General features: G+C 39.5%; 1 protein-coding gene across 1 annotated transcript in view; it reads right to left on the reverse strand.

Moving 5' to 3' along the window:
* Positions 1-7749: 7749 nt before the first annotated feature.
* Brinp1 (BMP/retinoic acid inducible neural specific 1) overlaps positions 7750-20112 on the reverse strand; it is a 189652-nt gene continuing 177289 nt past the window's right edge. Inside the window, exon 8 of the mRNA XM_028885701.2 lies at positions 7750-11630. Within this exon, the coding sequence (XP_028741534.1) occupies positions 10493-11630 (1138 nt within the window). The 3' untranslated portion in view covers positions 7750-10492. The remainder of the gene's footprint in view (positions 11631-20112) is intronic.

The raw sequence follows: 20112 nt of genomic DNA on the forward strand, positions 1-20112 counted from the left end.
ATGAAACATGGAACAGAAAGTTTGTGAGAACTAGAGGTTATAGATGACTCAAGTGAAACGCAGGCTTTTGGTCATGACAAGTCCACTGAAGTCATGAATTCAGAGTGACTGAAGTTATCTACAAAAGACTTGGACAATATCAAGCTAGTCAATAGTCTAGCATGAGAGGTTATGGATTCATGAGCCCCCACCGCTAACTGTAGAGCTACTGATATTTAATGGCTTCTAGTGGGAGAGGGAAAGTCATATTATTTTAAAGATGAGGATCCTGGCAGAGGGAGCAAACTCCCCTGGATATCTCATGAGTATATAGGCATCTGGGAAGAGTTAGGGAGGTGAAAGTAGATCTTGTGAAAGTTAATGAGAGGTGAATATTTTATAATTACATTGTATGATGTTTTTAATGAATTAATACAATGTTACATTCAAAGCATTGCAAAAAATTTGCAAAAACTTTTATTGTCTCCTGTCTGTTCCTTGTTTCCTGAAGTCAAACATAATATGACCAGATGCCTGAGGGTCCACCACCACAGATTCTCTATAATGATGAACTTGATCCCTTTGGTCACACCGACAAGGAAGTAATTAACACATAGTGGATCATGACTGAATTTGATAAATGATCATTTGTTGGCATGCTTGAAATTCTAAAATTGCTGCCAGTTTCTCTAGGGACAAAATCTGGAATCCTCATATAAGTTGCAACATGTTTTATTGTGTAATAATCTTACCATCTGCTGATACTACTCTATATCCCAACCCTTCCATCTCTTGTCTTCTCTATCACTTTATTGTCTCAGGTAGATCTTCAACACAGCACTACCTGTAGCCTGTATAAGGATTAATAGCTGTTTCTTCTCATCATCCCACTCGATTTATCATTTATGATTCAGACTCTCTGTACACTCCATAGCATCTCACTCTAACTCTTGTTAAGATATATCACACTTGGAGATACTGTATAACTTGATGTATAAAATATTAGCTTTGAAAAATATCTGTTGAATGAATGAATGAGTATAGAATTGAACTTCATCCCCTTCTATCTCGGCTGAGGACAATATTTTTTTCCAGATATTTCTTTGAGATTGTACCTATAGGTAGCAATCAAATATCTGAAGCTGTGAAATAGTTGCCCACATGAACTAAGAACTGGTTATGTCCTGCTGGCCTCAATTGTCATGTCAAAATTCAATAAAGCAGACTCACCAAGTCATTTGCTTGGCAATTCTCTGAGCACACAAGTTTCTGCAGTGTTTGCAGGGAATAAGAAAAAAATCACTCTATTTTACCATCTAATTTAGATTGGATATTTTCTTCTTTGCTTGTCTTCTCTTCAGTCTTATCCCTCAGAGAACTCTTTTTTCCAGGTGCTTACAATTCGCAGGTATCCCTTGTGGTGAAGGTGGAGCTTTAAGTGAAAGTTCAATCCTTTGTAGGAAGGCAGTAGTAGCCCTTAATGTTCCAGCACTGAGCTTGTTCTGCTGTTTCTGGATGGGTTGCTAAGCAACATCCCTATTTGCCTGGAAATGGGATGAGGCTGTAGGAGGTCGGTTAAGAGAGGACACTGGGAACAGTTACTCAGGGCTTCTTACAAAATTACTCTCCTGTTCATGATTCCATCTTTATTACCTTTATATATATACATTTAAGATATATATATATATATATCCCTTCTAATTGCAGCCTTCCTTTATTTGGGACTTGGGATACATTATTGCAACCCTTCACTTATTAACTCGTACAAGGAAAAGCTTGGTCTGTAACTCTTCCGTTTCACGTTATAATTGAAAGATTTGAAAGGGCCCACATATATAACAAAGGACATTATTGGAAAATTATTTCAAGTTTTGGGGGTGAGCCATGCATAACTCAAAGGAATCATGAAGGCTAAATTCTATGCTCTGTGCCAAGGAACACTAGGCAAACTCTAACAGCACTAATTCCTATAAGGGGTGGGGAAGAATTCTAAGCAAAGAAATATCTACTGCAAATTTGGGGAGGCAAAAGTTAATGTGCGCAAGAGACATATGAAGATACAGAAGTACACGGGAATCAAATGGCCTTCAATAATCATCCTGTTTTCAAAGGATATTACCAAAAATTGAACCACTCAGGACTCAGAGCCATTACACCTAAGCAATTACTGCTTAAGCTCGGTTGTAAAGTTGAACCCACCATATTTTAGTTGTCTGATTTGTTCACCTATATGACGGGAATAATGATAACTTTCTTAGACATTTTTAAGGAATAAATGAGATGTGTATCAAGTATCTGAGACATCATAGATGCTAAGTAAATTATGTTCCTTTTTCCCTCTTCTACCAAATGTGTACAGAATCTCATTTTCTGAGACCTAGCTAACTGACAATGAAACTATGAGGTTTTACAGCATTTTTAACTTGTTTTAATTTAATTTTCATTTCTTTGTATTTTATGCATGAGCTTAAATGTGTATTTACATATGTTCTGCATGGCATATACGTAGAGGTCAGAAGACAGCTTGTGGGAATTGGTTTTTACTTTTCACCATGTGGTTCCCAGGGATTCAATGTATGGCATTAATCTTGGTGTCAAGCCTTTCACTGGGCTAGCCATGGTATTTATATTTCCCTTTAAAGAGTGTTCATATGTCAAGAAACACTGTTGTAAATCCACATCATAACACAGAATCTTCATTTGATCCATCCATGTTTCAATGATTTTGGAAGAGAAAGAAATGGGAATATATGTTATAACCAACAAAGGCAAGTTTATGACTTTATGTACCATGAGGTGCAAATTATAAGAGAAAAAATGTGACATCAGGGAGTTGAATGATGATGATATCCTCACAGAACCTATCTACTGTGTATAAAAGTCTCTGTTTCTGTATCACATTCATTCTAAAGATACCCACTGGATATGTCTGATTGAATAGGATGAGTCTGGAGTGGATATTCTAGAGGTTTGGATCAGGCTCATTCTGGTTCCATGTATAATATTGAAATGGGGGCAATTTGTTCAATTGACCAAAGACTTCTCTTTTACGGCATATATTTAGAAAACGGATGAAAATTTTTCATCTCCCGACTTCAATTAACCTTGCCACTACTCTCAACCTACCCATTTCAATCCCTCTATTGCTCTCTCTCAGGGAAGAGCTACAGACACATCAGTAGTGCTTTGCTAAGGATTTAGTAGCTCTACCTGGAGTCAATAGGTTTCCTGAACTGTTAGAGCAGAAGCAGGAACTACATCTGAGCACTGAGCCAGTGAGTGCTCTTCCAGATGGAAAAATCTTCCCTAAACAGCCCTCTCTTCCTGAGCTCCTGTTGCAACGGTACAATTCTTGTGTCAGTGCATTTAATACTACTCTTTACTCTTTACCATCTTATGGAGGGGCTTAATATTTCTGTGAGAAGTAAGTGGTGCACAGGACTTTCAGAGTTTAGTCAGTGCCTTCATATTGTATTTTTGAGCATATTATTTGAACTTTCTGAGGCAATGAATGTTGCCTTTCATAGTTAAGGACAATGTTTTTAGAAAATGAGAGATCATAATACCATTATTGTATAGAGACAGGTAAAATACCTTTTAAGACTAAGTTTCTTTGTGTGTAAAGTAAGGTGATAACAAGATTCAACTTCTTATGTTACTATGGGGTTAAGCAGCATTCTGTGGTCTACATGTTGATGCTCCCCTAAGAAATTGAAATACTATAACCAATTACCCAATGTGAGGCCATGGGAAAGTGGTTAATTTGAAAGAGTTCTGCCATCACTACCATTAATGGGATTAATTCTCTTCTAAAAGAGGCTTACATGAATTTTTTTCTCCTTCTACCATGTAATGACATATAGGATGTGCCATTTAGAAGGAACATTCTATAACCATACCAGACACCAAATTTGCTAATGCCTTATCTTGGACTTCACAACATCTGTGTGGATGAGAGATACGTTTCTAAGGTGGATAATTACTCAGTTTTGGTATCGTATTGTAGCAGTTTAAATGTACTAACACATAGATAACCTGCATGAAGTTCTTACTGTTCTACTCAGTCTGTAAAGTGAGCTGAAATGATTATTATTTTAATATGCAGTGCTTTCTAAATTGTATTTTATGTTATTTATTTACCAAATAGATAGGCTTCATGCATGTCAGGTCTTCTCAGACTCTTTTAAAATGCTTACTTCTCACAACCATCACATTAGAGAAGACATTAAGAATCTCCTTTCTACAGAGAAGAAATTGAATCAGAGAGAGAGATTAAATAGCTCATTTATGTTCCACAGCTAATAAATAGTAAAGCTGCAGGCTTGCTTTTCAACTCTAAGTCAGCACTTCTAGCTACTGTTCTGAATCCTCTGTTATTTTTTCATGTTAGGAACCTTGTCAAATAGTTAGTAGAAATCACTAACCTGGAAATCAGAAAACACAAATTCTATTTTTGGTTTTGTAGGCAATTGATAACCCAGAAAATCTATTACCAAGGTGAAACCTCTATGCTCGGAATCTTTTTGTGCACTAACAAAATATCAGGTGACATTAGTATTAATTGATAATTATGTACTATATGATAACACCATATAATTAGTCAGTGCTTGGCAGTGTTTATAATCATCCTCTAATGTATAAGAACATTATAATTTCCTCTCTTACACAGGTGTGTGATAAAGTCAGACCAATTTTCTGTTGGTGCCTAAGACTTGTTGGGAATGACTAGACTAAGAGAACACAGAAATCTTTCATTACAGCAACAACAAAATTTAGGCTTTCAGATAAACAATTCTTCCATTCAAGCCCTAAGTCTAATTTTTTATCAAAGCACCTTTTTCCCTTGAGGGGAATAGTTCCATGAAGAAGTGTGACCCAGACTAGAGAGTTTCAGCTGAAATGCAGATTGTATTCCCTAGGGAAAATAGCATTTGAAGATGTCTTCCAAGCAAGGAATTTTGGCTTTGAAGATCAGATACTAACTCAGGAAGAAGCTCAACTTGTAATACACGGCATCCATTCACTTCTTAAGGAAAAAGGGTTTTCTTTTTCATTTTTAGCACTCTCCCCTGAAATTTCAGGTACTCCCTTATTCTTGGCTTGTGAGTAAGGCTGTTTCTGATCCAATAGTGTCTTTATTTCTCATCCTTTCCCCAAACTCACTGTTTTGCTGTAACAGCCCTTTATTTAGTTTTACTTACAAAGCACAAATTAATGCAATACATTTGGACCTAGAATATGTTGATTTTCATTAAAGTAATCATACTACAATTCCTATCAACTGGTCATACTTCATGAAACAATGATAGATGGCAAGATTATGGCACATAAACTACATAGATTTGGTATTTTGTCTTAGAGCAAATTGTGCTTCAGTCAAAAGGGAATGAAAGTGGTAATGTAATGTTGATCAGAGATATGACTCAAGTTTTGCAACATTTCAGAATGCTCAAGAGAAACTGTTAATGGATCATGGAAATGTTGCTTCAAAGTGTATATAAAGGTATACTTTTATTAGGCAAAGACCAAATCTTTTACATCTCCCAAAGACAGGATTTTTTAAAATTCTTCAGGCATACTAAATCTATATAACAAAAGTAAGGTGACTTCTTTATCCTTGATTTTTCTCTGTCCCTTTTTATCCTTACATCCTTCTTTATCGGTAAGTTTATTGAGTAGGGAAGATTGTTACAAGCCAACATTGTGTACCATAGAACTGACTCAGTATGCTGAAAGATCAAGTGCTGGAGTGTAAGAATGATTGTGCTTCTAACTGCAGGCTTGATTCTGTTTTGCAAGAAGCAATGCCAGAATATTAACAGTCACATAAGCAGCCACTTCCCTCCAGGGGAAAGTTGATCAATCTGTAGCTTCTGATACTATATAAGAGGAAGGAAGAAAATGACCTCCACTCACCCTGAGATCACTATAACCATCCAATAATTTGGCTGATCCCTAGTAGTAAGAGTACCTTGGAGTTTATTTATTATGTATACAGTGTTCTGTCTGCATGTATGCCTGCAGACCAGAAGAGGATGCCAGATCTCATTACAGATGGTTGTGAGCCATCATGTGGTTGCCGGAAATTGAACTCAGGACCTCTGGAAGAGCAGTCAGTGCTCTTAACCTCTGAGCCATCTCTCCAGCCCAACTTGCCTAGACTGAGTCTACCAGGTTGATCTCAGTCCTCAGGGGAGGCTTTGCCCTGTAGGAGGTGGGAATGGGAGGTGGGCTGGGGAGAAGGGGAGGGAGCGGGAGGGGGGAGAACAAGGGAATCCGTGGGTGATATGTAGAACTGAATTGTATTGTAAAATAAAATAAAATAAAAAATATAAAAAAAGAGTTCCTTGGAGTAAGATTTTGGTGATGATGATGTTAGAGGAGAGCAGAGCAGTGGAAATTGTAAAGAAAGCATATAAACCACATGGCTGTGATTTCTGTAACCCACTGGTTGAAATTCCATAAGGCAGATTCTTGTATTGGTTAGGTAATTAGCATCAGTGACCTTTAATTTTGAGATAGTGAAAAGGCCACTAAGTTCACAGTCAGTGAAGAAAACTGATGACATAACTTCTTGACTAATTCTTCATTGCTGAAATTTGAAAGATCTTCTAATACTCATTTAATACTAAGTGTCTTCCTTTTATGTGTTTAGTTGTCTATTTGTTCTTTGTAATAAAGCGACTATTTTAATTTTTGAATTCTCTTGACAACCATTAACAATGCAACATCTATTTTATTTTACTGATATTTTTCCAGTGTTTCTTTACTCATTCTTTTATCTTCAAACATTATTTGTTTATCTGTTAACCAATAACTTGAAACCTGACAAACTGTTTTTTAATATATCAATTTTATCCAATTACAGTTAGTGTGATTATTTAGATAAAAAGTTTTTGTTGCTGTCTGTATATGTATCTGGCTATTTTACTTTTCTCCTTTACTGCCTTCTTAATATTTGTTTTCCTCCTCTATTAATTGGCAAGTTATACATTCTGCGTCTATTCCATTAGCAGTTAGTCACACCTCCCTCCTTTTAGTGATGTGATATCCTCTCATGATCATTTATCACCATCTAGTGGATCCATATTTCTATTATGATCATTTTCTTCTCACAGAACCATGAATAGGTTATATTATTTATTATTAAGATTATTTTATTTTAGCTTAGACAACCCAAGAAGCAACTACATATCAGAAATTATATTTTTCTACTAGAATAACCTCAAGTCTCATTGTCATTGTGTTCATTAGTTTTACATACCAACATTTCTTCTACATTAAAAGATGCAGTCTCTGGGTAACTATAATTTTTATCTCTAACGAAAGTCTTACTGTTAGTGCAACCTTCTCGTCGCCCTAGACTTTAAAGAGGGCAGATATGCCATGGTCTAGAATTTTCCAATGATTTTACTTGATAGCTAATTAATGGCTTTCTGTGGTTTCCATGGTGATGACATGCTTTGCTGCCAAGCCTTATCCAAATGGGCATTCTGTTCACTCTTGTGTCTTAGCATCAGCATATTAATCAGAGACTGTAGGTCTTCAGTTGCTGCATGAAATTGGTAAGAATCTAATTGAATTAAAATCCCACTCAAAGGCTTCAGGATTCTCTTTCTCACAGTTAGAGACAATCTTTGTATTTCAAAGGGCTCAGAGTCAGACTGAAGCACAAGACAATGGAACTCTACAGGATTTTTGTGTTCCATCAGTGCCAAGCCTTTAACTCTCACCTTAGACTACATTTTAGTGATTTAATTTTTCTTCTTGAAAATAACTATATTTCCCTAATTTTTCAACATCATACACTGTATGTATCTCCAAGATGAAATGACTGCCTCATATTTCCAAGATGAAGGGGGAGTGGCTTTTTCCACACATACCTTGGGTAAAGACTGATGAGGACCAGATTGAAGGGCCTAATGTCATTGTGATAAGGATAAAGCAGCATTGTCATGAAGATGAAGACTGCCTAGCAACCTTCCAAGCTCTTCAGCTTGCAAGGAGATTCCAGGAAGGAGTTATGGGGGAGTCCTTGGGAGTTGGAGATAAGGGAGAAAAGAAAGTGAGCTGAGGGTAATCTGTCTGAAAAATTGTTTAGGTCATAATGATTGTGGATGGTTGTCTCTATTTCTCCTATAGAATCAATATTCTCACTCTTGCAGACAGTATTTTCACTTAAAAATGACACTTTGAGAAGTTGTTGTTAGGGCTAGTCCCTAAATGCTCTTCAGAAGATATGTATATGTTTTCATCCTTTCTCTGATTATCATGTTCCTTCTACTTGTCAAAGTTCTAATTATTTTCCAACACTGACAATATAACTATTTCTTCTATAGAGAGTTTCTTTTTCAGACTGCCAAGCAGATTATAGTTTCCTCAGGGCTATTTTCTATATGCCCAATTCTATAATGACACTCATCTTGGTGATATATATGTATATATCCTAAATATGTATATATTAAAATATATTTAAGTCATTGGCTTACATGTTTGTCCCTTTAATTACTATTTGAATCTCAGAAAACATGGACAATTTCCTTTCAATATTTATATTTCAGATATTCTCCATTCATGCACTAGATGCTTAAAAATTGTTTGATGAGTTCCTGGATCTGCTTATGCTCTGGGGACATTCTGTAAAGTGATTCCTTACATAAAGGATTTCCAAACTATATGAACAAAAGCTGAGAATGTAAATGTAGGTTAATTCATATCCAAAATATTAAAATTTTAATTTAGTTTTATGAAAAAAAATCTTTTGCCCCTCATACTCACTCTAAGAAACCAGAAAAAAAAATTTTTTTGTACACTGAAGCCCTCCCTTTTCATTCTAAAGTATTATTTGAATGGGTTCATATGGTGTGCTGGTGACATCTACACTGTAGAGAACATATCATGTAACAGAACTGAAGCCAGTGTGTGCTGGGTTGTGGGTGTGTAAAGTATGGAGTGATATCAAATCATTAGATAGCTTTTATAACATAAGCTGAAATGGGAATTATTCCTTCCCATTGGTGAAAGCAGCATTCAAGGAAAGTGTAAAACAGAATTAAGCAGTTTCCTGTCCAGGCAAGCAATGAGTGAACAGCGATGACTTAGATCAGAATATTTCTATTTTCCACTGTACACGTTCATGATTCTGCATTTCGCTCCCAATGCCCAAATGACTATCTAGATTGCAGACAAGTATCTCTTGCCCCATACTATCCAGTGGAAAAACAAATGCTGATACCCTAAGGCTAATAAGCAATGTCCTCCCAAATCTTCTACAGAAGTGCCTTGAGAAGAGCCTGCATTCTCGTGTCTCTCATGCTACTAAACCCACGTCCCTCACAAGAAGTGGCAGTGTTTATACTGTGCACACACGTGTGGCAAGTGGTTGATGCATATGCACTTGTGCTCATGTGTATTCTAAGTTATTCCAACAGTAATTAAAAAGTACTTGAGAAGCCTTTGGTATTCTAACACAGTACTAAAACTTACATTATTATTATTGTTATTACTTGGTCATTGGCTATATTAAAATTAAAAAAAAAACACCCTTAATAGGGAAAATATTTCTGAACAATATGATACTATATTTCTTCTTAGAGAAAGTAGGTGGAAAAAAATTTTACACAAGCAAAACAACTATCAAATACAATCTTGGATAGAGAAATCTTTTACCCTTTAGTAAAAACTTTTGGAGCAGAAAACACAAAAGTGTCCACAGTACTTAGAAAGAATGTATGTGGGCAAGGGAACCAGAAGGTCAGATTCAAACCAGTATTGGGGCAGTTATTATGGGTGTATTCATGAGCATGCTGTTTCCCTTTGACCCTAATTTCTAGACTAAGGGGTTTGAGAATAACTTTAATCTAAAGTTATTCACTGTTCTACAGTTCTGTCAGCTTATGTTCTTCCAGCCCCACCTATTAGCCAGCTTCCATTATCTTCCATTTATTGAGAAGTAAAGAAGCCATATAGGTAAGACTGCAATGCTTTGCATCCCCCAACCCATCAAAGCATCAAAAGAAGCACAAAGAATTAAGCATAGAGAGGGAAGAAATGTTAACCGAAGAAATATCTTCTTTATCTACGTCCATTTCCTCCCACAAGGAAAAATGGCAGTGTCAGAGGTACATTACATATATCTCTTTCTTTCTCTTTTAGTGTTTAATCTTAGCACCTGCACAGCAGAGGTCTTTACAATTCATTTCATATGCTCTCCCCTTCTCCCCCCCTCCACACAGCACCTGAGGCCCAATAAGCCACCACCTCAAAGCTCCACAAAAGTCTGAGACCCATCTTCATGACAGAATATAGTAGTAACAGACATGCCCCACAGTTTTATACAGTTGCTAGAACACTTTAGTTTCCAACAAATGAAGATTTTTTTCTCCTTTCTTTTGAATATTAATTACATTTTACAAATTTGTGTGTGTTTGTATGTGTTTTCTTTTGTTTTGCTTTATTTTATTCTGTTGTATGTGTACAACAGAAAGGAAAGTTCATGGCAAAGGGTCCCGGGTTAGCAGAGTTTGGCTGTCATCTGGTCAGACTGTTTGAGGATCTCAGTGTTGTAGAGGTCCAAGGCATGGTTCACCCTGATAATCTCACTGTTAGTCAGCTTCAGGCGGTGCTTCAGCATACAGGAAAACAAGTCCAGCTGGGGTTTTCCTGGGGCCACAGGAGGGGCCAGACGATTAATTCGGTCCCGAATGTCCAACATGAGGAGCATCACGGATGAAGAGGAGTAGAACTGACCACCCTGTGTGTAGGACTGATTCACTTGCTGCACGGCACTTCGAAGGAGGTCAGCGTTGAACCTCAGGCTGTACCCGAACACCTGCACATCTGATATCTTAATGTAGAATTGCCTCTTGGAGGGATCCGACAGGTCCACGGGGCCCTGGCCGGTCTCATTACGTAGGGTAGGTAGCCGAGTCCGACTACGCAGGTAAATATGGACAGTCTCAAAAAAAGTTTTCCACCGATTGCCCAGCAAGAGAGTCCAGTTGTAGCATTGGCTGTTTTGCAGACGGATCTTCTCCCAACGTGGATAGCCAAATTCCCCAAAGGGCATATTCCAGCCCTCTGAATGGCTTCCACTGAAAGGATTGACATAGACAAAGAACATAGGGTCCAGGCTGCTGTTGCGCATCTGGCAGATACGCATGGACATGCCAATCACCATGTGGATGAAGTCCATGCGGTTCTTGTTGCTCTTGAGAGTGAGGGACATGCGCTTGCGCCACCGAGGGTCGAAGAACGTATCAAGGCGAATCTCATTGCTGATGAAGGTAGTGTGAACATAGAGACGCGAGTCCATCTTCTGCAACAGGTACTTCAGTTCCAAGTCCTGGAAATCCAGGTCGGTCTCAAAGCTGATGAACTGCTCGCTCCGTTCAGAGTCCACATTCTGTGGTTCACAGCGGCCTCTGTACAGCTTGTAGCCCTTATTGCAGGAGCCACAGAGTGAGATGTTTGCCAGGCTGCACATGGCACAGCTGTTGTTCCCACCTATGATGCATGGGATGGGACGCTGGCACAGTGTGGTACTACCATGGCATACACAACTCCTCTGGCTCTCCAGGAAGGTTCCCCAGAACCCATTCTCATTGCAGTAGAGAAGTGACTGGACCCTTGCAAGCCACTGCTGAATTGTCCTGTGAAAAAGAAGGAAAACGGAGAATGTGAGTTACCATGAATGGGGTTGTGAGGTGCATTACACAACTGATCATGCAAGTTGAAGCCTCCCAATGAATGAAAAGGGGCATTAGAGTGACGGCTTAGTTGGTAAAATGCTTGCCGTTGAAGTACAAGGAATGAAGTTTAATCCCAAGTATCCATGTAAAAAGCTGGCCCACCCACACTTACAATCTTAGAATGTGGAGGTCAAAGATAGGAGGATCCCTGAGAGTCACTGGCCATCTATCTAGCCTAATTGGAGAGCCCTATGACCCAGTGAGAGACATTTAAAAAACAAATTTGATGGTTTCTGAAGAACGATGTCCAAGTTTGGCCTCTAATTTCCACATGCTTATACACTCATGGGCATGTGAACCCAGCTACAGTCATACTCACACAAATGTGAAAACATATATCCACACAGAAAAGAATAAGCAAATCAACTATAAGAGTATGTAGAATGAATAAGTACTAATAAATACATATAAATACATTGTTATCCTGTATAATGGCACAAAGCCAGTTGTACCACTTTGTACATTACACTTCTAACATCCTCCATGGACATCTTTGAAGAGGAGGGCTTAGGCCAAATGTCTATCCATGTCTATCCATTCCATAGGCACTGAGAAGTTTGGTTTAGGAAGCATAGTGTTTAAACATGAAAACACTTTCAGGATGAGAACACATCATGAACAAGCCCCCATGGGAAAGATTTGAGGGTCGTTATGATTTTTATGTAAACATCAGAGGATTTAATGCTCTCCATACCTTTCTTTGATGAGGTTATGAAATGCCCAGCCCTGCTAACAACAATAACAACAAAAAACTTCAATGTATCATATTCTAGAGTTCATGAGTGCTTCCATATATCTGGTATGATTCTCACATAGTAGTTTTCCATAACATGCAGTAAAAGTATATGTTCTTGAGGTGTCCAGAGTTCTAAATTCTCAATTGTGTGGCATTTCTATTGCAAACTGTGTCTCTACAACCCCTGACCATTGCCTCTCCTCACTGTGAATGATACCAGTATCTGGACCCAGATTCTAGACCCTAAAATATTTCAATGAAAAAACACCTGTGAGCCAATAAGAAATAGCAGAAGAATATACAAAAAATATGTAAGGCAGTCACCCCAGAGGCCTCTTGTTTTCCCCATTTCTGTTGAAGTCTCCTCTTGGCTGTCTTCCACTTTACCAATAGTCCTTTGTATCTGCCTAGCAGTCTTTAGCCTGCATATGGCATTGTTACTCCAAGCTTCCCACTTGCAACTGCCACCAACACCTTAACAATGACTTGAGATTCAAGCATCATTAGAGATTTCATATAATTTTTTACTCTTCTGTATATGAACAGAGGTATCAGTGGACAGTTTCCTTAGTCTCCCCACTCACTCCTTCTACCACACAAGGCTGTTGTAAGGATTACTTTACATTAATTTTTATGTGGAATCTAGCTTTAAATTTGGTAGGCATTAAGGGTTCAACAAAACACTGCTCTCGGTGCAAAGGAATTGTCAGTTTATTTTATAAGCATGGCCACAGAAGCTCCAAGGCTAAATGGTGGATTTACAATCACACGACCAGTGAGAAGGGAAGTCCCTTGACACACTCACTTAGCTTTGGGCATTTTCTATCAATCCAGAATTTAAAAAAAAAAAAAAAAAAACAAAAACCCTGTCTTAAGACTACATGCAAGGGCTGGGATGACATCACTGCTGCTGCTGCTGGAGCCCATCGTTATGATCTTCCAGGGCTATGAGGTTGTTAACAGAAGCCCATCTGCACTCTACCCTGTGGTGGAACATGTTAGCCAAGAGTCTGCTCTATCGTTGCCTGGCTTACAGTTGCCAAATTATCAACTCCCAAGTCATTGGGGAGGCATTAGAGTCTAAGGTTGAAGAACATAGATGTTGTTGGTTCAAAAAGAACTGAAGTCAGGGAAAAATGAAACAAACAAATAGAAAAAAAGAAAGAAAGAAAAAAAAAACTGTCCTGAGACTGGAAATGAGTCATTGCATCTCTTGAATCCTTGGCATTCTTTGCTAAAATGGGGATAATAAAGTCTATCTCAAGAGACTTCCAGGAGGGTTGCTGAGATGATATATTTAAAGTGCTAAAGAAAAGTCTAGCATACAGTAATTATAAAAAAAAAATGTAATGATACACAGTGCTCATATCTCAGAGAATAAGCTCTTCCTTTGAAGGTCCTGAGACATTCTCTGGGATGCTGTTCTGAAGTCTAAAGGAAACCCTTTTGTTACAGCCATTTGAAAATGGATACTGTTCAAATGGCTGCCTGACTGGCTTAGGTTTTAAATGAGTTGCTTATCAGCTGAGCAAAATGGTGGAATAATTAGCTTTCTGAAATTGTCTACCTGTTTAATCCACAGAAACATCCCCACCTGGTAATAAAACCTCCTTCACAACAGCCCAAGGCATTATATTTGAACTGTTTGCCTCATTTTTAGTTTCTCCTCCAGCTTCTCAGGTTTGGCAGGCAGGGGAGCCCTTCTTCCTCCAGCACCTACCTAGCACACAACCTCACTAACTATAAATGTTTGCTAAATGAATGAACAAAAAAAAAATATTTTCCTTCTTACGTTTTATTAACAAAAAGGAAAAAAAAGAGGAAAGAAAACAAACTTCTCCCTCTCCCCTCAGGACAGCAGTATTAGTTTTCCATACCATCCACCCACACAGCCGCAGGCCTCTCTGGTCTCTGCTTCGTGAGACCAATCCTATTACAGCCTGGAGAACAGCAGGCCCAGCTTTCAGGAAACGGAGCAAGAATCATAATGAGCTGTGTGGCTCTCACTTCCCAAATCAGAACATTGACTGAATATTGGGTATGAGTCATCTGATATTTTTTGCGAGCTGCAGGGGCCCTCCATGCGGCTGCGATTGCGTGGTTACATCTGACAAGAGCGTTATTTCAAAATGCCTCTTTCAAATGGCCCACACTTGCCCCTGTCACTCCCTCTCCAAGTGACAGCACAGTACCCCATTTAGAGCGCTTCTGTTCCCATCTGCAAGGCATTCTATAAGCCCGTAGAGCGCCCCCTTTCTCGTGTCTCATCTTTGGGACCCTTTGTCGGGATCACAGCCCCCGCTCCTCCTATCAATGCTCCATTGTGGTGGAACTCTCAGAATCCTCAGTGAGGGGAATAAAAAGATGAAAGTTCCTGGTGATGCTGCTACAAGCCAGGGGGCTGCTGGGGAATTAGGATTCCAGCCTTGTCAGGCAGGAGGGATTGGGGACAGAGGCCCTCTGAGACACATTAGCAGGCTGCATGGCACCTGCGTCTCCTGAGCTTGGAATAATCATGAGGTTGTGGGCTGTATCAAAGGGGGCATTAATGATACAGCACCAGGACCCAGAAGGGAAGTGGTGTGAAGGAGGGGTCTAAGGAGTGCAAAGCCCAGGAAAGAGGAAACAGAGGGAAAAGTGGGGTGACAGAGGGGAGAAAAGGACTTCATGTTGGAGATGATGGACAGAAGGGTAGATGGGAGCTACTAGACAGACTGTATGGCACAACCAGAGTGTGCAGGATAGAAACAGGTTCAGTTGCCATAAGTTCCAGTGGAGAGCCATAGGCTTGGGCGTGGATCAGTGATTCATCCCCTTTCCTTTATACAAGAGTAGGAGCACCAGAGAGTGTAAGAGCAGTGTTGTTGGTGCTTCCTAGCCCACAAGGTCAGGGAGCATCCTGTTACTTTTCAACACCTTATTTTGAGGAGATTAAAACCTCAAAAACAAGCTCAGGTCATTTTGTATGTGGTGTGTGCTCACACACTTGAGCACACTTACTAATTTTTTTTTAATCCAAGTAACTTCAAACAGTAAGTCAGCCTTAATCAAAATAATCTCCTATATATTTTCTGTCTCTACCCAGTGAATCTGAGTAATAAAACTGCCATTAGAGATGGAACCCTAAACCAGTGGAGGGATTCCATGCCTTGCCAGTGTGCCACTGTGTGTCATGAATGGTGATAGGGAGTGTTCATGTACACTCTTCCCCTGAGTGCCACATGTCACCACCATGGTGTGGAAGAAGACAATGGGGACTTGAGAAATGAGGTAACATACCATTCAAATACTAACCTTTGTAATCTAGTATGGGTATACTTGGTGCTATATACCATGATATGATATTAAAGCAATAAGGAGAACATGGAGGAAGGAGTAGACATACAAAGAAAAACAAATGGAAAGAATAGGAAAATACAGAAAGTTGGAGCATGTAAGAACCTATTATCACATGCCTTGCTTCCTCTGAACCTTCCAGGGTCTCTCTTCTCCATTCACAGATAATTGGAACTCTCTGATGAGCACACAGGAAGAGGATGGGGACCAGGGGTAGGAGGGACTGTGATCTATAAATAACATTTCCCAGGCTAGCTGGTGACAGCCACCTCAACTTTGGCGACAGGGAAAGAGCTTAATAGGCCAGTTCTGTATGGGAGGGTCTCACAATGCTCAGACAGACCCACTGTTAGGCAGTCAGTGTGAGGCAGCTAGAACCATGTTTAAAAAATGTTTTTCTCTGTCCCCGGGGATCCAGCCACAGCATCTTCCATTTGCAGGCAAATCAGCATCTTTCTGTTGGATGAGATATTCAATTCATTCTGATGGGAGTTGGAGTGAAGGGAGGGGAGAGAGTGGGAAGAAGAGAGGACGGAAGGAAGAGACAGTGCGGGAGAGGGTAAAGGGGAAGGAGGACAGGAAGCTGAAGGTTCACTTCTAAACTGTTAAAATCTGCTGCTTGATTGATTAGCATCCACAGTGCCTTCAGATAAAAGCAGAGAACTTTTAAGAAAAACCTTTCAAATTAACAGCCCATCTCTGTCATGTTTTGAATTCGACACCACACTGCCACTGGGTTGATGACATGGACAGCTAATACTTGGAAGTACCTCCTAGATCACAGCAGTTATCTCTTCACCCTCACATTACCCACATGAGACAAGATTTGCTTCTGATTTCTACATCACTGATAAGGGTGTTAAAACCAGAGAAGGATTGTCACTCACCCATGGTCACACAGAATAGACATGGCCAGAGTTCAATATTTCTAAATATGATCTTAGCACACTCTCAGTGATCATAGTATATATTGCTTGCCCTCTAAACCCCAGAGTGGATCTAAATCACTCTCAGAACCCTGGAGACACCTCAGCTGCTTCCCTGCGGGCCCTGTCTTTGCCTCAGCCAGGAAGTTCTGGCAACCTGACAGGTCTCCTAGTGACACAGCATGAGTCCCTTGTCATTTGGAGGACAGAGGCTTTGCCACCCAGGGCTTCCCATCCGTTGTTTAAAGGCTCACATCTCCCTTTCAGAACCATCAGGCTGGGGAGCCCTGGCTGGGAATCCTAATTCAAGCAACCTCCCTGCTGATTTTAATTGGAGGTTTTGCCTAAGCTGGGAATGCGGTGCCTGGCCTGTGGCATTTTAGGGAAGATCACACAAATCGAGTGCCAAGAGGATGGGGGGTGCATCTAGGCTAAAATAGAAAACTATAATCCTTATGGCCTATTTGTTTAATAGAAGTATGTTTTTAAAAGTGGAGAGGAAATGAAAAAAAGAAGTGGAATTACAAATTATTCTTTTATTTGTGTCCTGTGTGTCTTCCTAGATGCTTCTTTGACATTGTAATGGGTGTCTAAGTAAATCTGCATGGTTCCACAATGTGTATATTGTGCAGAAGACAGGCTGAAACTGGGAGACCAGTACTTACTCCTAGGTCTCTGGTATACACTGTTCTTTGTACACTGTGCATGTGTGTGTCCACACACACACACACACACACACACACACTAGTATATATACATATATGTGAGTGTGTGGATGCAGCCATGCTTATGAATGTTCTGAAAGAACGGTACTGGTCAAACTTGCACATGTCTCTAGTGTCAGATGCCTGGAGAACTGGCTCATGGCTATGCCAGTCTTAATTATAACTAGCCATCAGGCTCACTCTGTTTATTCTTTTCTCTGAACTAATATTTATGTTTTAATCATCGCCCTATTTGAGATCCTTCCGTGGCCTTAATAGCCCATTTCTCCTTCTCAGTTCTTCACATGATGTCAGATCCTCATTGAGTAGTACATAACAATGAGCAAGGAAAGACCAAACGGAGAGTTGTGTGGTCTCATGCCCTGCTGGGGACATTTTCTAGTTTGGAACTGTGGTGTGAAGGCAGTAAGTATGCTTGCAGGGGGCAGGTGTGAGTGTGGAAAGAGGAAGAAGGCAAGCTGCAAAGTAAAAAATCCAACCTGGTCTTTCAAATTAGGTTGTCAGAATCTTAATTGGGGAGGATTATGAAACAATTTTTGCAATTACACTCTTCTGTGTCTGGAAGGAGGTGACAGGCAACATCAGCTGCATATTCAAATTCAGAGTTTTGCTTTGGGGCATGGAAGTACTGAAGACAGATGATGGAAGGAGCAAGAGCCTCTCAGAGATGCAAGAAGGACTGAAAGCAGCAGGTGCTCCCATGTGGAGGCTGTCAGAGTGTGCTGTTTGTCCTGGGCAGCACATATGCAGGACAATAAAAGCCTCAGAACAAGGGAGAGAAAAGCCTAGTGGCCTATTTTAACCTTGAAGTGAGACAATAGCCACATATGTGAATGCTTTGGCTGATCACAGTGTAGAAAACAGTTAAGTAAGAACTCTGTTTGTACTAACACTATTTGATATTGGATATTTGACCTTGAATGACTCACCAACTCTTTGACACTCAGCCTTCCTTCTTTTCTTTGTGCACACACTTTCACACATGTGTTTGAATGTGTGTGTGTGTGTGTATACACATGTGTGCCCATACCCTTGGAAGCCATAGGCTAACCAGTATTTCCTCAGGAGCCCAACACATTGTTTCTTGTGGTAGGGTCTTGCACTGGGAAAGGAGGCTCACTGGTTAGTCTAGGCTTGCCAGACACTGTGCTCCCAGGAGCCACCTCTCTCTGTCATGAACTAATAACGGAGGCTTCTTTTTTATGTAGGTGTTAGTGATGGAACCAAGGTATTCATGCTTACCAGGCAAGAACTTTACTAACTGAGTCACCTTCCCAAGTCCTGACTGTTTTCTTATCTGTCAAATGAGGAACACAATACCTACCTCGCACTTTGTTTTAAGAGCTAACTTGAATGTGAAAAGCTTCTGACAGTTTCCAATGCAAGGAAGTTGTAAGTATTTGCCATTCTTGCTATTGAAGGCAAGGAATAATCACATACTGCAAATGTCCCACATGGAGATATTCTTGTGTGTTACTATAACAGTCCAGCTGATTATAGCTTAATAGTCTGGTTTCACTGGTTGCTCATTTGCCACAGTTCTAATGAACTTTGCCACTAGAATGCTTTTAAAAGACAGAGCTAGACTAGACATGGGCGTTGGAGTCAGAGAAGAAAAAAAAACAGTATTGAATCTTAATGAGTACATTATTTAACCTTGAACCAATCGCTTGTCCTTTCTAAGCTTCTGTTGTCTCTAGTACAGAATGGAATAATAGCATATGCCTTGCAAGGTCATTCTGAGCATCAGATAAGAGAATGCATAGAAGTTTCAGACTTACAGTAGGTGCTCAGGATCTCTTATGAAAACAAGGACTGTGCTCCCTTTTCCTGAGCTCACACAGTAAAGTGTTCCTTTCAAATCAGTAATTATAAATTGAAAAAAATAACTACAAGAAAGAAAAATTCAACAAGTGTTGATGGACAAGTTAACTACCAATATTAAACAATGAAATCTGGTAACAATTGCTTCTATTCCAACAAATCAAAACAAATGATGGCAAATTTGTGAACAGTCAACAGCCACAAGGACTAACTAATTTAACAACAACAACAAAAAAAAAAAACAAAGGCAAATATCTTCATGATATTAGAGAAGGGGGATATTTCTTTAAAGCACTTACCACAGAGTAAATATTGATTAATAGAAAAAGGTTAAGCATAAACCACACCCAACAAAAAAATAGTGAAATTAGAGACAACACAATGAATTAAAGTACCTCTAGCCAACAATAGATTTCTTTTGTAATCCAAGCCATGGTAAGATCGTTTGTGTCCCCTAAATCCATCACCTGACATCTCAGTTTTCAAAGAGATGGTGTTAGGAGGTGGGGGCATTGAGAGTTGATGAGGCCATGAGAATGAAGTCCTCATGAATGCAATTATTGGTTTTATACATGGGGACCAAAAGAGACCTGTGAAGCCTTCTATCATGAGAAAAACACGGTTAGAGGGACCAGAAATTCAGCCCCCGACATTTGTGTGGACTTCTTGGTCTTGGAATTCCCAGCATCCAGAAGAAGAAGAAATAGATTTAGTATTTCTATAGCATTTTGTTGTACAATTTGAATGGTTTAAAACACCACATAAAGTACTATAACTCTATAAGAACAAGTCACCAGCAACAATGGAACATGGGTAAATGATAGAAGCAGGTAGTT

The sequence above is a fragment of the Peromyscus leucopus genome, chromosome 2 (assembly GCF_004664715.2).
Source record: "Peromyscus leucopus breed LL Stock chromosome 2, UCI_PerLeu_2.1, whole genome shotgun sequence".
Lineage (NCBI taxonomy): Eukaryota > Metazoa > Chordata > Mammalia > Rodentia > Cricetidae > Peromyscus > Peromyscus leucopus.